The sequence below is a fragment of the Mandrillus leucophaeus genome, unplaced genomic scaffold (assembly GCF_000951045.1).
Source record: "Mandrillus leucophaeus isolate KB7577 unplaced genomic scaffold, Mleu.le_1.0 Scaffold35, whole genome shotgun sequence".
NCBI lineage: Eukaryota > Metazoa > Chordata > Mammalia > Primates > Cercopithecidae > Mandrillus > Mandrillus leucophaeus.
The window spans coordinates 2,986,912-3,008,750 of record NW_012103698.1 but is presented as its reverse complement, the minus strand read 5'-3'; the positions used below and the strand labels follow the sequence as shown (position 1 = coordinate 3,008,750).

Sequence of the window (21,839 nt, the reverse complement as noted above, 5' to 3'; positions counted from 1 at the left end):
CGGGAGCCGACTGCCTGAACCTCTTTACCGCCGGGGTGCCTGCCTTCGTGTTGGACACCAATGCCTCAGTCAGCAACGGAGCCACCTTCCTAGAGTCCCCCAGCGTGCGCCGGGGCTGGGACTGTGTGCGCGCCTGCTGCACCACCCAGAACTGCAACTTAGCGCTGGTGGAGCTGCAGCCCGACCGCGGGGAGGACGCCATCGCCGCCTGCTTCCTCATCAACTGCCTCTATGAGCAGAACTTCGTGTGCAAGTTCGCGCCCAGGGAGGGCTTCATCAACTACCTCACGAGGGAAGTATACCGCTCCTACCGCCAGCTGCAGACCCAGGGCTTTGGAGGTGAGGAGGGTGTCAGGATGAGTTTGGAGAGACTCGGAAAAGGGACTGGTTGTGGGGTCCTAGGGGAGGCGAACATCAGAGAAGAGTTAAGGAGAGTCCACTTCTTTTTTCTTTGCCTTTTTTTCTTTCTTTTTTCTTTTCTTTTTCTTTTTTTCTAAGGTGGAGTCTCGCTCTTGTCACCCAGGCTGGAGTGCAATGGCATGATCTCTGGTTGCTCACTGCAACCTCTGTCTCCCCTGTTCAAGTGATTCTCCTGTGTCAGCCTCCCGAGTAGCTAGAACTACAGGCACCAGCCACCAGGCCCGGCTAATTTTTTTTTTTTTTTTTGTAGAGCAGGGGTTTCACCATGTTGGCCAGGCTGGTCTTGAACTTCTGAGACCTCAGGTGATCCACCCACCTTGGCCTCCCAAAGTGCTGGGATTACTTCTACCTGAAGTCCTCCTTAGAAGTAGGCAGTACAAACAGTAAACAAATGAAAGGGGACATGAGTAGGGAGGGCAGGGCCCAGGCTCTGTCTCCTGAACTCAGGATATTCAGAGGTGATGGGCTGGTGCTCACAGGGAGGCCTTTGGCTCTGGGCTGTGTGTACTGGAGGGGAGAGGCAGTCCCCAGGACTCCTGACCTATGGCACTGATAGGCTGATTGAAGGAGTGAGCTGTCTGGATGGTCTGGTGACTAGAAAGGCACCTTGGCCAAGCACTGGTCTGGGTACACTGATGCCCTGTCAGGTGAGCCTGGCCATAGACTCCTCCACTGGCTGGACTTGGGACTTCTTAGCATCTCTCTACGCCCTAGGAATGGATTGGCCTTTTGGTGGTCCAGGAAGACTGCCAGATCCGAGACTAGAAAACAAGCCCAGTCTGCAGTTGATCCAAAGGGAGAGGAGTGATGTTGTAGGCACAGAAGCCTAGAGGCTCTGGGGTGGGGGATGAGGAGGGTTGTGGGGTGAGTCAGCCTGTTGGTATGTATACCTAGTAGGGAAGGGATGTCAGCTGTCCAGGCAGGTGTGTGTGCTTGTGCATGAGCCAGACAGGGCTCTCCCTGCTTAGAATCTGGTAGCCCAAGCCTTGTTTACTTCCATGGATAAAGGCAAAGTGAAGGCCAGGGCTCCTCCTCTTTCTTCCCGGGGCTGAACTGTCTGCTGGGATCAGGGCCAGTCCAGAGCCTTGGTTCCCCATTCTCTCTACCTGGGGTTCTGGCCAGGTGGGACTCCAGGGCAGGGGAGGGTCACCTCTCATAAGCTCCGTGAGCACTTTACAGCTTACTGATTGCTGTGCCACACATCCTCTCACTCAGGCCTCATCACAACAACTTCCAAAAAGGGTTCTACTAGCAGTCATCCCACTTTTTAGATTAGGAAACTGAGACTCCCATGTTAAAGAATTTGCCCAGGGTAACACTGCCCATAAATGGTAGGCCTGGGATTCACCACAAGGGAGACCTCCAAAAGTCCCGTGCTGTTTTTCTTTTTTCTTTTTTTGAAATAATAAATAACCCGTGCTGTTTTTCACACAAGACCATCTCTCTGGTAAAAACCTAGCATTCTGACCCAACATAGCCCAGTGGATAACAGAGCCGGAGATTGGGGAGTTCGGGGGCCAAAACTGGACTGGGGCCACATCTGGGCATGGTCTCCATTCTGGAAAGTGGAGAAAGCGCTTTCCTCCGCAGCCTTTTCCTGGGCTAGTCACTCTGCCAGGCTAAGGGTCCTCTTTTCTCCCTATCCTTCCAGTGCTCTCCTGGGTCTCTGAGGAGAGGTGACATGGGGATTCCTGGGGATGGGAGGGGGACATATCTGAGGGCCAGGCTGGGCCACCAAGTCCCACTGGACCAGGGCTGCAGCCTGTTCCACAAGGAAGTAGCAGAAAGTGTAGGTGGTGATGACTCTTATTGACCTGAGTTGCTCCTGCCCTTCCTGCTCCACAGAGGCCCCATGGGAGTCCCTCTCCAGGGCCAGAGTGTGAAATTCTGGAGTCTGGTCAGGGAGCTGAGCTGGACTGTGGCCCCATGGTCTTGAGACCAGCCATCCTCATCTGGAAACCCCCAGGACCTGCCTGTTTGCCACAAGAGAGGGTGGAGTGGGGATTTCCTGGTACATTGAGGGAGGCAGGTAGGGCTTGGACTGAGTATGAGCTCCAGGCCATTCTAGGCCATTCTTAAGGGTACTGCAGTGCTTTGGGAAGTGGGAAAAGCTGTGTGTGTGTCAAGGGGTTTATTCTTAGCTGGGTCCAGTTAGAGAGGTTGGAGGTGGGTAATGACAGGGTAGAGTCATTAAGGGCTAGGGTGGATGAGGCAGGTTGGGTGGGTCACGGGCACTGAGAGCTTCCAAACCTTTGATTCTCCTATTACATAGATAAATGCTCCCCAGAATGCGTTTGTTTGTTCCTCTTTCTGCCTGTGGCCAGGCCAGGCCAGTAGATTCCTGCAGCTGGAGGCCGAGCAGCTTGCACTTCCTCCTCTCCCCTTCTCTTCCCCCACCTCTCCTCCTCCCTAGTCCTACGAAGTGGCTTAGGAGGTGGAGTCTGCACTTCCCTGAGGTCCTGAGACCTGGTAACTAACTGGGGGAGGGGCCGGTTTTATTGCTACTCTAGCCCTTTGCTCTCTTGGGGGTGGGAAGAAGGGAGTGGTAAGGCAAGGTACCTGCTCCTTGGTCCTGGGGGCTGGGGCTTGGAGAGGACTGAGTTGTGTGGGGGTGAGATTCAGCCTCTGATTCAGCTCAAAGTCTAATGCATCACTCTGCATGCTACTTCCACTCTGGGGGCCTAGTGGGGCTAGCCTGTCTGTCTGCTAGACAGACTGCTGAGTAGTCTGTCTTCTTTCTACAAAATGCAAGGATGGAGGACTGGGCTTCTCCCAGCTCACTACTCCCTTGGCATGTGCTCTCAGGGTACTCTCCTGCTTGTCAACCAAGCCCCTGGGCTGGGAGGTTGCCTCCAGACAGCCACTTTTCGTTCCTGCTCATTCCTGTCTTATTTCCCCTAATCCCTGGAACCCAGTTCTCTTTCTATTATTTTTGTAGGCCTCTGAAACATTCAACATGTTTCTTCCTGAAATCTCTCCCTTCCCATCCCTTTTGCTGTCATTGTTCATCCTGGTCTTCTCAGCCCCAGAACCACCTTCTGTGAGTCCCCCATTGGCTCTGCTTTCTCTGCCTCACCAAAGAGGAATCCCTGTGACTCAGCCTCCTACCAGCTTATCTCTTTACCTTCCTATGTTCTTATCTCTTTACCTTCTCTTCTTTTCTTTGCATTCACTCTAACACTTGAAAAAACTCTCTAGAGAGCCTCTGTGGAGGGTAGTTGGGCGGTATCTATCGAACCTAAATGCACACAGCCCTGGACACAATTCCACTTGTAGGAATTCATCTTGCAGCTGTACCTATACACGGATAAAACAGCTTACCAGCTAGTTAGTCCCTGTAGTATTGTTTATAATAACGAAGAATTGGAAACAATCGCATTGTCTGTCAACACATCCTATAATTGAATACTGTGATGTTGTTTTCATAATAATAATAAACCCTAAGGCAGCATGGTTTAGTTCTTAGGACAGAAAGAAAGAAAATCTAAATCAGGAAACTGGTAGGGACTGGTTAAATAAATTATAAATTGTGATACATTTATACAATGAATATGATACAGCAACAACAAAAGGAAACTCTTCATGTGTTGCTAGGGAACGATTTCCAATATATATGAAGGGCAAAACAAGATGAAGAACTCACATGCCTGCAAATTCAAATACTGTCTCTTGATATTCTGTCTCTCACATACACACACACACACACACACACACACGTATAAATGGATACCTTTGGGGTAATAAACCTGATGGAGAAGGTTCCTTCTTAAGGAGAAGAGGTAACTTAATTTTCACTATTGGTTTTTGCTTTTCTGATTTTTTTTTTTTTTTTTTGAAATGGGGTCTCACTCTGTCAGCCAGGCTGGAATTCAGTAGTGTAACCACAGCTCGCTGTAGCCTCGACCTCATAGGCTCAAGCAATCCTCCCAGCCTCATCTTCCTGAATAGCTAAGTAGCCACCACACCTAGCTAATTTTTTATTTTGTAAATATGAGGTCTCACTATGTTGCCTAGGCTAGTCTCAAATTCCTTGGCTCAGGCCATCCTTCTGCTCAAGCTTCCCAAAGTGCTGGGATTACAGGTATGAGCCACCACACCCAGCCACCTTTTGAATTTTATATCATACATGTATTACCTAAACTAGAAAAGCAAAATTTAAAAACCCAAGATTATGAAAGCAATTAAAATCACACCTCTGAGTGGGTGGATAACCTATAGAATTACGTTTTGGAGAAAGCATTCGCTGTGGAGCATTCGCTTGGTTCAAATCCCAGCTCTGCCTTTAGAAACTGAATGACTCTGGGCAAGCCATTTAATCTTTCTGGTGTCAACTTTCTCATCTGAAAAGAGGTGAGAATGTAGGTGTGGCAGGCTGGTTATAAAGGTACATGATGGACTCCAGGGGACAATAAACTTTTTCTGTAAAGATCTAAATAGAAAATTATTAGGCTTTGTGGGCCGTACAGTCCTACTTGTGACTACTCAGCTCTGCTGTTGTTACATGAAAGCAGCCATACACAACATGTAATGGGCAAGGCTGTATTCCAATCGATGGACACAAATTTGAATTTCATGTGCTTTTCACATGTCATAAAAAAGGATTCTCCTTTTGTTTTTTCATCCATTCCAAAATATAAGAGATAATGGGCTGGATTTGGCCTGCAGGCTAGTGCCAACCCCAGGTATGGCTGATGCAGGTGGAGTCCCTAGCATGCTGCCCAGCATATACTCAGCCAGCGCCTCTCTTTCCAAGCCATGCCTATCCCTCATTGTCTGCTGGTTCTGGGTGGCTTGCTTTCTCCCAAATTTAACTTCGCTGTGACTTAACCCATATGTTCCCTCTAAATCCGGTTTCCCTTCTGCCTGTGTCCTGGCTTTTTCTTCCCAGTTCCCAGAGACTGGCAGGGGAGAAGCCAGAAGCATCAGCCCAGCATTGTTTCTCACATCCTTGTTTCCATTCCCTTGACTGCTCTGGCATTCGGGCCACTCCTGTTCTGTCCGCCCTGGACCACTGTATTGGTCTACTTGCCAGCCTCCTCGTGCCACAGAATACTTCCAAACGAATGGGAAAACAGCTGCCGCCCAGAGCTCAGGAGTGTCCCTGCTGTCCAAGCCTTTGGCCCCTCCCTTTGAACTCCTGGACCTCTGTCATATATCTAAGAGGTCAATGTCTGGTGCAGCCGTGGCCTCCAGGACTCTGCGCCACTGCTCACTGCCAGTGTCTGTCCCCTTTCTGTACTACCAGTTGTTTAATATTTGAATGTTACTCCTGCTGTGTCCAAACACCCTGGCCTGGCATCCAGGGTGCTTTCAGGTCAACTCAAACCCAGCTGTTCTCCTTACTGTCCACCGAACTGGCCTTGCAAATTCCTAACTCCTTGCTTTGCTTTGGTTTCTCATGAGTTCTACCATTTTCTTTTCTTTTTTTTTTTTTTAGATGGAGCCTCGCTCTGTCACCAGGCTGGAGTGCAGTGGCACGATCTCATCTCACTACAGCCTCCGCCTCCTGGGTTCAAGTGATTCTCCTGCCTCAGTCTCCTGAGTAGCTAGGATTACAGGCACGTGCCACCATGCCCGGCTAATTTTTTGTATTTTTAGTAGAGAGGGGGTTTCACCGTGTTAGCCAGGATGGTCTTGATCACCTGATCTTGTGTCTGCATGCCTTGGCTGCCCAAAGTGCTGGGATTACAGGCATGAGCCACCTCGCCCAGCCGTGTTCTGCCATTTTCAACAACACCCTACATTCTCCCAACAACCAAACAAGAACAAAAACAAAAAAATCAAAAAATCCTTTCTCCCTCCTCCAGAAAGCCTTCCCTTATCCTCTTAGCCTGCCGTGGCCTCCTTTCTCTGAATGTCCACTGCCTTGTTTTGTCCACATGTTGCTTCATGTCGTGGGGTCTTATCTGCCCAACTGGACTAATCCCCTGAAGGGCAATGTATTAATTTCTTAGAGCTGCTGTAACAAATGACTACAAACTGGTTGACTTAAAACAACAGAAATTTGCTGGGCGCAGTGGCTCACGCCTGTAATCCCAGAACTTTGGGAGGCTGAGGTGGGTGGAACACGAGGTCAGGAGATCGAAACCATCCTGGCTAACACGGTGAAACCCCATCTCTACTAAAAATACAAAAACAAAAAAAATTAGCCAGGTGTGGTGGTGGGTGCCTATAGTCCCAGCTACTTGGGAGGCTGAGGCAGGAGAATGGCGTGAACCCAGGAGGCGGAGCTTGCAGTGAGCCCAGATTGCATCACTGCACTCCAGCCTGGGCAACAGAGCGAGACTCCGTCTCAAAAAACAAAAAACAAAAACAAACAAACAGAAAATAGCAACAGAAATTTGGCCAGGTGCAGTGGCTCCTGCCTGTAATCCCAGCACTTTGAGAGGTTGAAGCAGAAGGATCACTTGGGGTCAGGAGTTCAAGATCAGCCAGGCCAATGTGGTGAAACCCCATCTCTACTAAAAATACAAAAATTAGCCGGGCATGTTGGTGCACACCTGTAATCCCAGCTACTTGGGAGGCTGAGGCAGGAGAATTGCTTGAACTCTGGAGGCGGAGGTTGCAGTGAGCCAAAATTGTGCTACTGTACTCCAGCCTGAATGAGAGTGAGACTCCATCTCAAAAAAAAAAAAAAATTATTCTCGCACAGTTCTGGGGGCCAGAAGCCCCAAGTCAAGGTGTCAGCAGGGCTGCGCTCCCTCCAAAGACCCTAGGGGAGAATCCTTCCTTATCTTTTCCAGCTTCTGGTGGCCCCAGGCATACCTTGGCTGTGGCTGCATCATTCTAGTCTCTGCCTCTGTCTCCGCGTGGCCTTCTCTTCCTTCACTCTGTCTTCCCTTCTGTTTCTTATGAGGATACTTTGTCATTGGATTTGGGGCCTCACCAGCTCATCCAGGATGATTTCATCTGGAGATCCTAATCACTTCTACAAAGACCCTCTTCCCACGTCAGACCACGGTTACGGTCCCAGGGGTTAGATGTGAACATATCTTGGAGGGGCCGCCATTCAGCCCCTACAGGTAGCGATCCTGCACTGTGCTCGTCACCTTCCCTGATCCCTGACCCTGAGGTGGGGAAGCCTCAGACACAGGCACTGTCAAGTCAAGGAAGGGCGTGGCTCCCGGGACCCCTTGTAACTGGAAGCCGAGTCTGTCTGAGGTGTTTCTTTTGTAGAAAATAGAAACAAGCCCATTCCCTCACGCGCGTGTGTGTGTGTGTGTGTGTGTGTGTGTGTTTACTCACTAAGATCAGATGGCAATTTGTTCAGTAATTTGCTTCAGAAAGAGGGTTTTACAGCTGGGTGTGGTGATTGCACCTTTAGTCCCAGCTACTCACGAGGCTGAGGCAGGAGGATTGCTTGAGTTTGAGGCTATAATGGCCGTGCTCGAGTCTGTGAATAGTCACTGTGCTCCAGCCTAGGACACAGAGCAAGACCCCATCTCTAAAGAAAAAAGGAAAGAAAGTGGGTTACAACATAAAAATATCTTCAGTGTACCAAAAACATGCTGTCTCTGAATAGAGATCAAGAAGCTGGTTCTGTTGGGGGCTCCCACCTGTACCCCATGCAGGCTGCAGAGTCCCCGTTTGGTCTAGGTGGGGCCCATACTGTCACCACCCCACTTTGCTCCTAGGAGAAGCCTGGTCCATCTAGTGAGAATTGACCTTATCTCACTTTCTCCCCCCACCAGGGTCTGGAATCCCCAAGACCTGGGCGGGCATAGACTTGAAGGTACAACCCCAGGAACCCCTGGTGCTGAAGGATGTGGAAAACACAGATTGGCGCCTACTGCGGGGTGACACGGATGTCAGGGTAGAGGTGAGACACTGGGCTGACTCTCTGACCCCGCCCTCTGCCTGCCAGCCTTCTGGGAGCCCCTTTCTGGGGCCCTAGGCCAACCAGTGGCCCCGGATGGGATGGGGAGGAGAGAGGCTGAAGATGCATTTAATCCAAGTCCCCCTGGCCTCGCCAGGGGTGTGGGTGTGTGTCTGACCGAGCCCGGGGCAGCCCAAGGTATCAGGGGGTACCCAAGCCTGATGGCCACTCCTGTGTGCAGAGGAAAGACCCAAACCAGGTGGAACTGTGGGGACTCAAGGAAGGCACCTACCTGTTCCAGCTGACAGTGACTAGCTCAGACCACCCAGAGGACGCGGCCAACGTCACAGTCACTGTGCTGTCCACCAAGCAGACAGAAGGTGAGGGAGGGGTGAGGAGGCAGCACCTGGAGCCCCCGCTCTGCGGATTGGCTGCACGGTCCCCTCATAAGCTCTCCCCCGTAGACTACTGCCTCGCATCCAACAAGGTGGGCCGCTGCCGGGGCTCCTTCCCACGCTGGTACTATGACCCCATGGAGCAGATCTGCAAGAGTTTCGTTTATGGAGGCTGCTTGGGCAACAAGAACAACTACCTTCGGGAAGAAGAGTGCATTCTAGCCTGTCGGGGTGTGCAAGGTGGGCCTTTGAGAGGCAGCTCTGGGGCTCAGGCGACTTTCCCCCAGGGTGAGTGGTCTCTCTTCTGTGGCCAGGGAGGTGGGTGGTGAGAGTTCTCCCTTGCCCACCCACCCCAATCATCTTATCCCCACTGGAGCCTGGTCCTGCCTCCTCTCACGTCTCTGTTCTCTCTCCTCTCTCCCAGGCCCCTCCATGGAAAGGCACCATCCAGGTGGGCTTTACTCCCTTCCCCATCCCCCATCCCCTCCACTTCTCCAGCCCATATCATCCCCATGCCCCTGAGCAGCCTGCCTTTGCCCAAGCCGTTCCTCCCCTCAGAGTTTATGGAAGGACCACAAATATCCCTCCCCTTCCAGCCCAGCATCCTCCTGTGAGGATCCGCCCAGTCTGCGGGGAGAGGAGTGGGGTCGGTGGAAAGGGAATGGGGGATGTGCTGTGTCTGGGCAGAGAGGCCCAGGTAGAAGATGGACCCTGGGCACTTGTTCTTTGCTTGAGCCTGACCTCCCCTCCACCCGTCCCGCCCCCACCCAGTGTGCTCTGGCACCTGTCAGCCCACCCAGTTCCGCTGCAGCAATGGCTGCTGCATCGACAGTTTCCTGGAGTGTGATGACACCCCCAACTGCCCCGACGCCTCCGACGAGGCCACCTGTGAAAAATGTGAGGCCGGGGAATAGAGGGGGTTGGGCAGCAGACAGGGAGGTCCTGACAGCCTTGCCCTGAACCCCTGGGAGACCCTTGTTGGGGCTGAGCCTCTGACATTTCATCTCTGCAGACACGAGTGGCTTTGACGAGCTCCAGCGCATCCATTTCCCCAGTGACAAAGGTGAGATCCTCCCCAGGTTCCCTGGATCAGGGCAGACTCTGATACTGCCGTCCTCACTATTTCTATGCAGCAGTGCCTGAGGGGCCTGCCAGGTGTACGGGCCTGTGGGCACGAAGAGCCGGGGTGGGCTCCCAGTTCTCCAGATGCTCAGCTTCTTCCCTGGCTGGGTCCTGGGCTCTCTTCTGTGGCTCTGTGTTTTCCAGGCATCAGTCATTCTCCAAACACCTTCATAATTTCAGCCATGCCCACCGCATGTTACTCAGATCTTATTTACTTAATCAGTTACTTTTTAAATGTAATATATTAAAAAGGAACTTTCACATCACTACCATAAATGGGAAGCCACTATTACTTGCCAAACATTAAAAAACAACAAAAATAAATATAATAAAACAAAAGTTTTAGCTTGCCAGGCGCGGTGACTCACGCCTATAATCCCAGCACTTTGAGAGGCCAAGGCTGGCAGATTGCTTGAGCTCAGGAGTTCAAGACCAGCCTGGGCAACATGGCAAAACCCCATCTCTACAAAAAATAGAAAAATTAGCCGGATGTGGTTATGCGTTCCTGTACTCCCAGCGACTCAGGAGGCTAAGGTAGGAGGATCACTTGAACCTGGGAGATGGAGACCAGTCAGTTGAGATGGCACCACTGCACCTCAGCCTGGGCAACAGAGTGAGACCCTGTCTCAAAATAATAATAATAATAATAATAATAATAATAATAATAAACTCTAGCTGGATGCTGTTGCCGACCAAGGCTCAGACCCTGAGGCCCATCCTCTTTGTTAAGAAATGTAAATCAGCCAGCCGTGGTGGCTTACACCTGGAATCCCAGCTACTAGGGAGGCTGAGGTGGGAGGATCGCTTGGCCTAGGAGTTTGAGGCCAATCTGGGCAACATAGCGAGACCCTGTCTAAAAAAAAGAGGTAAACCACCCAGTGTTGGAAAGACCAACAAAGACCCAGTGTTGGAAAACTGAGACTGTGACCCAGTCAGAAAAGCTGAAAGAAAATTGAAATAACTATGAGTCAGCGTAGTTTACTTTTGTGCCTACAATTATTGTCCAGGCTTTGTCTTCCCTTTTCTGGCACCACTGCAGCTGGGCCAGGTGTTTTGGGGCCTCTCAGGCCCTCCCTGAGCCGTGGTGGGTGGGGAGGTGCTGGGCAGCAGCCACATGGAGCCTAGCAGAAGGTGGCAGGGAGGCCGTGGACTTGCTCACCACAGCCTGCTCCATACCCCGCAGGGCACTGTGTGGATCTGCCAGACACAGGACTCTGCAAGGAGAGCATCCCGCGCTGGTACTACAACCCCTTCAGCGAACACTGTGCCCGCTTTACCTATGGCGGTTGTTATGGCAACAAGAACAACTTTGAGGAAGAGCAGCAGTGCCTTGAGTCTTGTGGCGGCATCTCCAGTGAGCGGGCCAGTGAGAGGGTGGGCATGTACAGGGGGAAGGCTTAGCCAGTGGCCGCCACTCTGTCCCCAGGCCTGTGGGAGTCACCCCTCCATCCTCAGAGTGCCTAGAGTAGGGGTGGGAGAGGATGGCAGTGCGGGGTCTGGGGCATTGGGGAGCAGCCGAGTCTCTGAGCCCTTAGTACTGACTGGTCTCTCCCCTCATCATTCTACAGAGAAGGATGTGTTTGGCCTGAGGCGGGAAAACCCCATTCCCAACACAGGTAAGCCCTGGTCTGTCCTGTAACTGAGGTTGGCATGTAGGTATCAACTCACGGATCAACTGCATCTGATGGGTTGTGACAGCCCAACCTGTGTTGAGAAGGATGCCAAGGTGGCCTACAGAGACAGAGTACCGTAATCAAATAGGGATGCCTGCCACACATGTCTGTCAGCAGCGTCCCAGGCTTCCCCCAAGCTAACTGCAAGGAATGCAGTTTGAGCTGAGACCTGAGGCCCACCAGAGTTCCTCTGAGCTCCCGCACAGAGCTGTTCAGCTGCTCATACGTGGGAGGTCTGAGCCGGGTGCCCATGTCCTTCCACACCTGGCATCCATTTGACTTGGTCCCTTCCATAGAGTGGGGGTGGGTGTCAGAACCAGGCAGGCTGTGGGAGCCCCTTATTCTACCCCTTCTTCCCCCAGGCTCTGTGGAGATGGCTGTCGCAGTGTTCCTGGTCATCTGCATTGTGGTGGTGGTATCCATCCTAGCTTACTGCTTCTTCAAGAACCAGAGAAAGGGCTTCCACAGGCACCACCACCACCCACCACCCACCACTGCTAGCTCCACTGTCTCCACTACTGAGGACACGGAGCACCTGGTCTATAACCACACCACCCAGCCCCTCTGAGCCTGGGTCTTGCCGGCTCTCACCTGGCCCTGCTTCCTGCTTGCCAAGGCAGAGGGCTGGGCTGGGAAAAACTTTGGAACCAGACTCTTGCCTGTTTCCCAGGCCCACTGTGCCTCAGAGACCAGGGCTCCAGCCCCTCTTGGAGAAGTCTCAGCTAAGCTCAGATCCTGAGAAAGGGTTTGGAAGGAGCAGAAAACCCTTGGACCAGAAGTACCAGACTAGATGGACCTGCCTGCATAGGAGTTTGGAGGAAGTTGGAGTTTTGTTTCCTCTGTTCAAAGCTGCCTGTCCCTACCCCATGGCGCTAGGAAGAGGCGTGGGGTGGTATCAGACCCTGGAGGCCCCAACCCCGTCCTCCAGAGCTCCTCTTCCACACTGTGCACCCAGGGCTGGGAGGAAGGACTTCCCTGTGTAGTTTGTGCTGTAAAGAGTTGCTTTTTGTTTATTTAATGCTGTGGCATGGGTGAAGAGGTGGGGAAGAGGCCTGTTTGGCCTCTCCATCCTCTCTTCCTCTTCCCCCAAGATTGGGCTCCCTGCCCTTGACCAGCCCCAACCTGGCCTAGACTGGCAGACAGAGCCAGGAGAGGCTCAGCTGCATCCCGCAGCCCCCACCCCCAGGGTTCTCCAACATCACAGTCCAGCCCGCCCACAGGGTAATAAAAGTGGTTTGTGGGGTTTCTGGCTCTGTTCTATGGGCCAGGAGGGAGACAGGGTTGCTGGGGGGTGATGGGACCGTCCTGTTCAGCTGGTTCAGGCTTTGGCCACCCTGTTGAGCAGGTTTTCCCATCGTCTCTCTCGAAACTGGCCTGGCCCCTGAGGGTAGAGAGCAGTGCCAGGTTTGACCACCAGAGGGGAGGAGTGAGAGGGCCATGGGAGCCATGAGTGTGAGGTGGCTACAGTGCTGCTGTGCAACATTTCTTCCTGGTGTGATCCTCTCCACAAGCCAGCTGAGCTCTCCACAGTTCTGTTCATTTGGAGGTTGGGGTTAGGGGTGTACAGGCACCGTGGCTCCTACCTCCACCGGTTAGGGCCCAGGTGACTGGCTGCCTCCCTCCCCACAGAAGCCCTGGCTTCTGCGCTGGAGTGCAGCACCTGCTAACCAGGCTCTGAGCTCCTTCCCAGGAGCCTTTAGTGGAGACACTCCACTCCAACCCACACCCCTGCATTTGTTCAAGCTACCTCTTGGTGCCCCCCCAAAAAAAACAAAAAAACTTTGAGCTCATTTCCTTGTTTATTCAGTGAATTATATTGAGCTCCTCTGTGCCAGACACTGCCAATCATTAGAAATTTGATACTTCCGAGAGAGGCACAGAGGAAGCACCATTTAAATGCTTTACGCATCTCGAGTTGCTGGCGCTGCACACAACCCTTGTGATGACAATACAATCGTCCCCATTTTACAGGTGAAGAAAGTAGTTCATTGAAGTTGCCTCCCCAAGGCCCTAGAGCTGGGATTGGGGGACTGGATCTCCAGAGTCTAGTCTTACAGAAGAGGTAGCAGGGTTGGGGTGGGGGGTCACTTAAAAGCGAATTTTAAGCAAGTACAACTGCCATGAATGTACATATATGAAATTATACGTGTACAGCTCAATGAGTTTCCGTAATGACACACACCTCTGAGGCAAGCACCCAGATCAAGAAGCAGAACCTCCTTAGCACGCCGGAACAGGCCTTCTTTTGATGGGTAACACCTGGTTTTGCTCTCAGCCTGGACCACCTCCCCATTTTGCACACCTCAGCCTAATCTCAAAACCTTGCCACAGAACCCTGGGCGGTGGACACTCCCTGCCTCACACCCCTGTGTCTGCTAACACCACCTTGAGCCAGAGCACCTCTTGTTTCCTTTACTATCTGTCTTCCTGCCAGGTTGTGAGCTCCCAGAGCTGCAGATGGCATCCGGTTATGTTTGGGTTCTCGGCACCCATGCTTCCTCTGTGACCTTGGTAAATGGTAGTTTAGTAAATGTTGAGTAAGTGGCAGGGGGTGGGGCTCATCCCCATTGTTCCATTTCATAGGGCACAGTGTTTTCCCTTCTAACCCCCTACTCTGACGCTCATCCATCCTTCGAGGCTCAAAATGGACTTGATCCCTACTGCGAACAACCCGCATTATCAGTTGGTTCTCAGACTCTACCCTAGTATCTAGAACAGAGATCAACACAGAACAAATACTTAATAAGGGTTTGTTGGCCTGAAGTGAACACCCTCTCAGGGAGGGATAGACATCAAGTGAGAGGATGCCAAGCAAAGTGCCACCCCCAGTAACAGCTGCTTGCATGTGCAGAGGGAGTGCCCGAGGAGGTGGGAGCTCTTGGGGGTCACTAGGGGGCGCTGTGACTATGACTGGATGCCATCTTCTTCCTGCAAGGATGTGAGGGCTCAGTCTCAGGCAGGTGACAGGAGTGGAGTAATGAACGCCGAGACACAGCTCCTGCTCTCCTGGTGCTCACACTCTGGCGTGCAGGCCACAGGATTGCAGATACGGTGACAAAACAATCTGTTCCCCAAACTTCTCCTTATCCCTGAGACCGCCCCAGCCATCCTCTGCTCTGTGCCCACCCACATGACTCAGAACTTTGATCCCTACCTCCATGCCCTGAACAGGCAGTTTCCTCTACTTCAGAAGTCCCCACAGCCCTGGAAAGCTCCTACTTTATCCTGTGCTCCAGCTCACAAAGCTTTCTCTGGCTCTCCAGCCAAAGTTCATTGCTGCCCTCTCCACGCACTCCTGCTCTACACGGCTCTGCTGCATGCATAAGCCCAAGCTAGTGTGTGTCCCCCTTTATCTAGACAAGACTCCTCAGGGCACTGGCCAGGTCTTAGTTATCCTAGCATCTCCCAAACTGGGCCCTGCTTCTGGGTACCAGGTATCTGAAAAATGACTGCTGGAACAAAACAGAGGCTGGTCAAGAGGAGGAGATTAAGGTTAATAAGTGGCTTCGTGGAGAAAGTCTAACATCAGGCGAGTGACCCTGGGCGGTGGCTCACGCCTGTATTTCCAGCACTTTGGGAGGCCGAGGCAGGTGGATCATTAGAGGTCAGGAGTTTGAGACCAGCCTGGCCAACATGGTGAAACCCTGTCTCTACCAAAAATACAAAAATTCGCTGGGTGTGATGGCACACACCTGTAATCCCAGCTACTTGGGAGGTTGAGGCAGGAGAATCGCTTGAACCCGGGAAGTGGAGGTTGTAGTGAACCAAGATGGCACCACTGCACTCCAGCCCAGGTGACAGAGTGAGACTCCATCTTAAAAAAACAAAATAAAATAAAAAATAAAAACTAGGTGAACAGGGGTCTCCAAGAGATTCTTGCACACGTATGTACACAGCATTATTCACAATAGCTAAAACATGGAATCAACCTAAGTGCCTATCAACAGATGAATGGATAAGCAAAATGGAGTGCACACAATCTACATGGTGGAATACTATTCAGCCTTAAAAAGGACGTTCTAAGATACGCTACAACACAGATGAACCTTGAGGAAATCTATATTATGCTAAGTGAAATAAGCCAGTCACAAAAAGACAATATGATTCCACTCATCTGAAATTCTTAGAGTAGTCAAAATCATAGAGACAGTAGAATGATGGTTGCGGGGGAAAGGGAAATAGAGAATTATTGCTTAATGGGTACGGAATTTCAGTTTTGTAAAAGGAAAAGGCTCAGGAGATGGATGGTGGTGATTGTTGCACAACAATGTCAATGTACTTAGTGCCACTAAGCCATATACTTTAAAACGGTTAAGATAGTAAATTTTACATTATATGTATTTTACCACAGTAAAAAAAGATTGGGAAAAAAATGAGATGAGCAGATGGGTGTGGGTGTTCCATGCATACAAAATCACACTGAGCAAAAGCTGGGCAGTGGAGATCCTGGGTTTTGTATGGGATCCACAAGCTGCTCAGTTTGGAAGCAGGGAGGTGGAAGCTGGGAGTTTGGTGGGTGGAGGGGATTTAAGCAGGGGAAAGGAGTGATCTAAACTTTAAAGAGTAGGCCGGGTGCGGTGGCTCATGTCTATAATCCCAGCCCTTTGGGAAGCCAAGGTGGGAGGATCACCAGAGGTTGGGAGTTCGAGACCAGCCTGAACAACATAGAGAAACCCCATCTCTACTAAAAATACAAAATTAGCTGAGCGTGGTGGCACATGCTCGGGAGGCTGAGGTGAGAGAATTGCTTGAACCCGGGAGGCAGAGGTTCAGTGAGCTGAGATCACGCCACTGAACTCCAACCTGGGCAAAAGAGCAAGACTCCATCTCAAAAAAAAAAAAAAAGAATGGGCAGATAAGCAGGCTACATCACCGGAGGTCACAGCACAGGGAGAGGGACAGAGGGAGGAAGCAACACCAAGTTAATTGGGTGAGGGAACCTGTGTGAAGTGCATAGCAGGTCTCTGGTGACGGCTAGTCGAAGGTTGAACACCGGCAGCCTGCAACCATACTTTCACTCAAACAATGGCTTAGTTTCTTTAATTTAGTTGCCAACATTTAAAGAGTCAGAAGGCTTCAATGAAAAAAAAAAAAAAATCCATATTGCTAGCTGCTTGTGAGAACTCAGGGAACCTGGCAATCCAGGCACAGAGTTCAGGGTTCTCTTTAGCTGGGCAGGCACTAACCCATTCACAGCCCTCCCCCACCGCACCCAGCATTAGGTGCTTGCCTGGGACTTCTAGGCATTTGCTTCTGGAACCCCTAGCATCCTTTTTTTTTTTTTAAGACCGAGTTTTGCTCTCGTTCCTCAGGCTGGAGTGCAATGGTGCAATCTCGGTTCACCGCAACCTCCACCTACCAGGTTCTACCAATCCTCCTACCTCAGTCTCCAGAGTAGCTGGGATTACAGGCATGCACCACCACGCCCAGCTAATTTTTGTATTTTTTTAGTAGAGATAGGGTTTATCAATGTTGATCAGGCTGGTCTCGAACTCCTGATCTCAGGTGATCCGCCTGCCTCGGCCTCCCAAAGTGCTGGGATGACAGGCATGAGCCACCACGACCGGCCTAGAAACCCCAGCATCTTGTGCCTTACAACCCATCTTCCCTTCCCTATATTGGGTAGTTGTCTCGTAAACACTCACAAAAACTGGGCTATTTCTCCCAAACCCATCCCTGCCCACTAAAATAAACAGCCCTGAATGAGGAGTGGTTTGCCCTATTGCACAAGACCACTCCCTTCCCCACCCAGCCACAGCAGGACTAAAGCCTGGGAAGGTAGTACTTTTAAGCTCCCTCTGGGAAAGATTGTTGTCAATAGCTCTACCTGGAAGCCCCAAACCCGGAAGTCCGGGGGTTTCCTAAGCCTTCCCACAGGCTCTCTGAGGGTTTGCCTCTCCTTCCCCACCTGCAGTGGCTCCTGGGGTTGTATCAGAGGAGCCCAGAACCAGGGAGACTAAGAAAACAGACTGGGGAAGAAATAAAGACACCCCTTGTAGTGGAGTTGTTTTTTTTGTTTGTTTGTTTTGTTTTGTTTTTTCAAGGCTACATGTTTAGGAAAAAAAAAAAAAAGAAAACTAAAAAAGGGTATTAACCCAAATGACCATAGTGTTATCTCTCATTGATACAATTACAGACGGTTTTTGTGTTTTTTGTCAACTTGCATTTTCTAAATTTTCTACAATGAATATCTATTGCTTTTGTAATAAGAAAAAGTATTCATATATATATATATAATTTTTTTTGGTCGGGGGGGTGATTCGGAGTCTCGCTCTTGTAGCCCAGGCTGGAATGCAGTGGTGTGATCTTGGCTCACTGCAACCTCCATCTCCCGGGTTCAGGTGATTCTCCAGCCTCAGTCTCCCGAGTAGCCAGGACTACAGGTGCCCGCCGCCACGTCTGGCTAATTTTTGTATTTTTAGTAGAGATGGGGTTTCTCCATGTTGGCCAGGCTGGTCTCCAACTCCTGACCTCAAATGATCTGCCCGCCTCGGCCTCCCAAAATTCTGGGATTACAGACTTGAGCAACCACCCCTGGCCTCAGATATATTTAAGAAAGAAAGAAATCACCAAAACATGAAGCTCTGAGATGTGGGAGAGACAACAGGGAAGGAGAAGAAGACAGAGCTTCTGGAGACCGGGGGAAGGGAGCCACTCCAGACTCTGGTGGCAATGCCACCAACAGAAACAGGGAAGAGCAGAGGAGGGGCAGTTTCAGGGGAAGCAGGCAGAAGGTGAGGGGCCACCCAGCACTAGATGGAGACTGGTTTTATTGATTTTGTCATCGGTCATTTAGCCTTTGTTTGCTTATGTCTTGCCTTATGGGGGAAGAACTGAAGACAGCTTAAAGGAGTCTATAAATTATGAAATAACATGGGTATAAAGTAGAAAGAAGTGGTTTTTTTTGTTTTTCTGTTTGTTTGCTTGTTTTTGTTTTGTTTTGTTTTGAGACAGAGTCTTGCTCTCTTGCCCAGGCTGGAGTGCAGTGGTGTGAACTCAGCTCACTGCAAGCTCCGCCTCCCAGGTTCACTCCATTCTCCTGCCTCATCCTCCCGAGTAGCTGGGACTACAGGCGCCCGCCATCACACCTGGCTATTTTTTTTTTTTTTGGTATTTTTTTAGTAGAGATGGGGTTTCACCGTGTCAGCCAGGATGGTCTCAATCTCCCAACCTTGTTATCCACCGGCCTCGGCCTTCCAAAGTGCTGGGATTACAGGCGTGAGCCACTGCACATGATCCACATGATGCCCTTTGCAACTAGTTTACGGCGTTGAGTTAACCAGCCTGACCATGGAGTTAATCTGTGGTCTCACCATGGACCCCTTTTTTCTTTACTTAGTCTATGAAGAATGAAGGAGCTGGACTAGATAACAAGATCCTTTCTGTCTCCAAACCATGGCCTCCGATTACAGCCTCCAGCAGTGCCCCCTGAGTATAGACCTGATGGAGGCTGTCAGAGCTGAGGGGTTGAGGCCCAGAGAGGGGCAGTGACTGGCCCAAGGTCACACAGCCAGTGGCTAGGGCCATAGCCAGGCCAGGAGGTCAACATTCCAGAGCCTCAAACCCTGTGGCTCTGCAAGTCTCATCTGCTCCAGACACCAGGCTCTTAGCTTCAGTTTCTGTCCTTTTTCTGGAAGTGGGACAAAGGAGCCACAAGCCAAGAAGCTGTCAGGGCTGGTCCCGAGCCCCAGTAGGCTGGGAACCAAAGATCCACACCCATGTAAACATGGGCCAGCACTGATACCTCTTACTTGGCCCTTGATAGCTCCCTCCACATTAGTTCCTGGATATTATCTTGCTTATCCCTGCAGGTCTGCTGGGAGCCAGGGGAGGGCAGAGAGTATCGGCCCCACTTCACAACCAGGAGAAACTCCGAAGAGGATGAAGGTGGTAATTTGCCAAAGCCACCCATCGAGTCGGGATGGGGCTAAAACGAGAGGCTGAGTCTCTGAGGCCCTGTGGGTGAGAGGGTGGTCAGCAGAGCCTGTTTGCCAGGGGAGGCGAGGGGAGCGGAGGTAGAGAAATGTACACAGTCCCAGGAATCGAGGGTCCACTGTTTCACAAGGAGAGGAATCTCACCACCCTGGAGAGAGACCTAGAGGGACAGGCTCTGCTTGCTGGTGCGGGGCTCTGAGGGAAGACAGACAGAAGCAGTGGAACACAGCCACAGGGAATACAGGTCTGAGGGAGGAAGTGATCATGTGGCAGACGTCCCAGGTGTCCCTGGGTGGGGCCTGTGCTGCTTTTCTGCCAGCTCCAAGTTACCCCCAAGGAACTCTTATGCCCACCCGGGACCCAAAGACACCCCTGCTGCCCCTCACTGCTAAGAAGCCAGGAAGTTGTTGGGATACCAGGTGGGGAGAGGGACATTGGCACAGGTGAAGGTCAAGGAGACCATGGAGTTGGTGACAATGACTGAGTCTGCCTTCCAGAGGGGTTACAGGTAGGGTGACCATAACCCAAGTTATTAATAGAGCTCCTGTTCAGTCACAAAATCATTGAGTCTGATAGTGAATTCCATGGTCATCCCAGTTATGGGACCAACACTTTAAGCCTCTACTCATAGAGAAAGTCTTGAGAACATTCCAGTAGGAGGGCAGGCCTGTTCAGTGCTTACACCTGTCCTGTCTCCTGCTCCCTCACTTCCTAGCCTAGGACAACCTGGTGAGTCCCAGAAACCATACCTCCTACTGTTGCCCTCTAAGGGAACCATTTCTGGGGAGCAGAACCCCCGTATGGAACACCGGGAAGAGGCCTGGACCCAGTGTCCGGAAACCTGGGACCAAGGCCCAGCTCTGCCTTCATCTTGGTTGTGTTGCTCAGTCCATCCCTTCATCTGAAAACCGGTGCTAATAAAAGCCGTCTGGGCTGGGCATGGTAGTTCACACTTACAATCCCAACAGTTTGGGAGGCTCAGGTGGGCAGATCACTTGAGCTCAGCAGTTCAAGACCAGCCCAGACAACATAGTGAAACCCTGTCTCTACAAAAACTACAAAAATTAACTGGGCATGGTGGTGCACGCCTGTAGTCCCAGGTACTCGGGAGGATGAGATGAGAGAATCCCCTGAGCTCAGGAAGTCAAGGCTGCAGTGAGCTGTAATCACAACACTGCGCTCCAGCCTATAGGTCAGAGTGAGACCTTGTCTCAAAAACAAAACAAAAGTTCTGGGAGCAGTGGCTCATGTCTGTAATCCCTGCACTTTGGGAGGCCCAGGTAGACGAATCACCTGAGGTCAAGAGTTCGAGACCAGCCTGGCCAACATGGCGAAACCCCATCTCTACTAAAAATACAAAAATTAGCCAGGTGTGGTGGCACATGCCTGTAATCCCACCTACTCGGGAGGCTGAAGCAGGAGAATCACTTGAACCCAGGGGCAGAGGTAGCAGTGAGCCAAGATCACGCCATTGCAGTCCAGCCTGGGCAATAGAGCAAGACTTCGTCTCAAAAAAAAAAAAAAGAAAGAAAGAAAGAAAGAAAGAAAAAGTAAAAGAAAGCTGCTGCCTGGGCCATCTTGGAGTTCAGTTGTAAGGATGTATTAGAGTGGAGGATGGGAAGCAGCCTCTGCATGACTACATACAGAGGCACTGGTGCCCAGGTCCAGGAAGTTACTCCCTGCTATTGCCACAGGGTGACTAATGTGGCCCCTCGGCTGGGTTCTGCTCACTGGGGATCTGGCCCAGGCCCAAGGAGGGCTCTGGGAACAGGGTTTCCTGGCAGCTGAGACACAGTGGGCAGGTCTGACCTGTGAGAACCGCAGTTACTGCCTGAGGCCTGGGCTGGTTACAGAAGGGGCCGGTGCTCCTGACGCAGTCTGCTCTCGGTCTCACTCTCTGTAGCTCGTTCCCAGGAGAATGGGGAGCTCAGAGAGGGTGTGTCACCTCTGCCCTGGGCACCACTCTGCTCCCAGGGAGAAAGCAAGGACACAGTTCCTTCAGGTGTGCACACACTCACACTCACACCAGCCCGGTCCCAGCGTGCACACCCAGCACAAACATGCACATAGAGATCCACACAGAGATGAGCACAGGTACACACAGATGCAGACACACTGCCCCAAGAAAGGAGGTCCAGCCTAGCTGTATACACACAGGCATAGATACGCATATACAGTTCTGTATAATACACACTTTTTCTTTTTTCTTTTTTTTTTTGAGATGGGGTCTCTGTCGCCCAGGCTGAAGTGCAGTGGCGAAATCTTGGCTCACTGCAACCTCTGCCTCCCGGGTTCAAGTGATTCTCCTGCCTCAGCCTCTTGAGTAGCTGGGATTACAGGCATGTGCCACCAAGCTCAGATAATTTTTGTATTTCTTAGTAGAGACGGGGTTTCACTATATTGGTCAGGTTGGTCTCAAACTCCTGACCTCAGGTGATCCAAGCACCTCAGTCTCCCAAAGTGCTGGAATTACAGGCA

The 21,839-nt window shown here is 51.3% G+C and overlaps 1 protein-coding gene across 1 annotated transcript in view; it reads left to right on the top strand.

Moving 5' to 3' along the window:
• SPINT1 (serine peptidase inhibitor, Kunitz type 1) overlaps window positions 1-13,184 on the top strand; it is a 14,749-nt gene extending 1,565 nt beyond the window's left edge. The window contains exons 3-12 of the mRNA XM_011989342.1: window positions 1-339; window positions 8,112-8,239; window positions 8,478-8,616; window positions 8,701-8,919; window positions 9,056-9,082; window positions 9,403-9,528; window positions 9,644-9,694; window positions 10,937-11,107; window positions 11,322-11,369; window positions 11,789-13,184. Coding sequence (XP_011844732.1) covers window positions 1-339; window positions 8,112-8,239; window positions 8,478-8,616; window positions 8,701-8,919; window positions 9,056-9,082; window positions 9,403-9,528; window positions 9,644-9,694; window positions 10,937-11,107; window positions 11,322-11,369; window positions 11,789-11,994 — 1,454 coding nt within the window. The 3' untranslated portion in view covers window positions 11,995-13,184. The remainder of the gene's footprint in view (window positions 340-8,111; window positions 8,240-8,477; window positions 8,617-8,700; window positions 8,920-9,055; window positions 9,083-9,402; window positions 9,529-9,643; window positions 9,695-10,936; window positions 11,108-11,321; window positions 11,370-11,788) is intronic.
• Window positions 13,185-21,839: the final 8,655 nt, after the last annotated feature.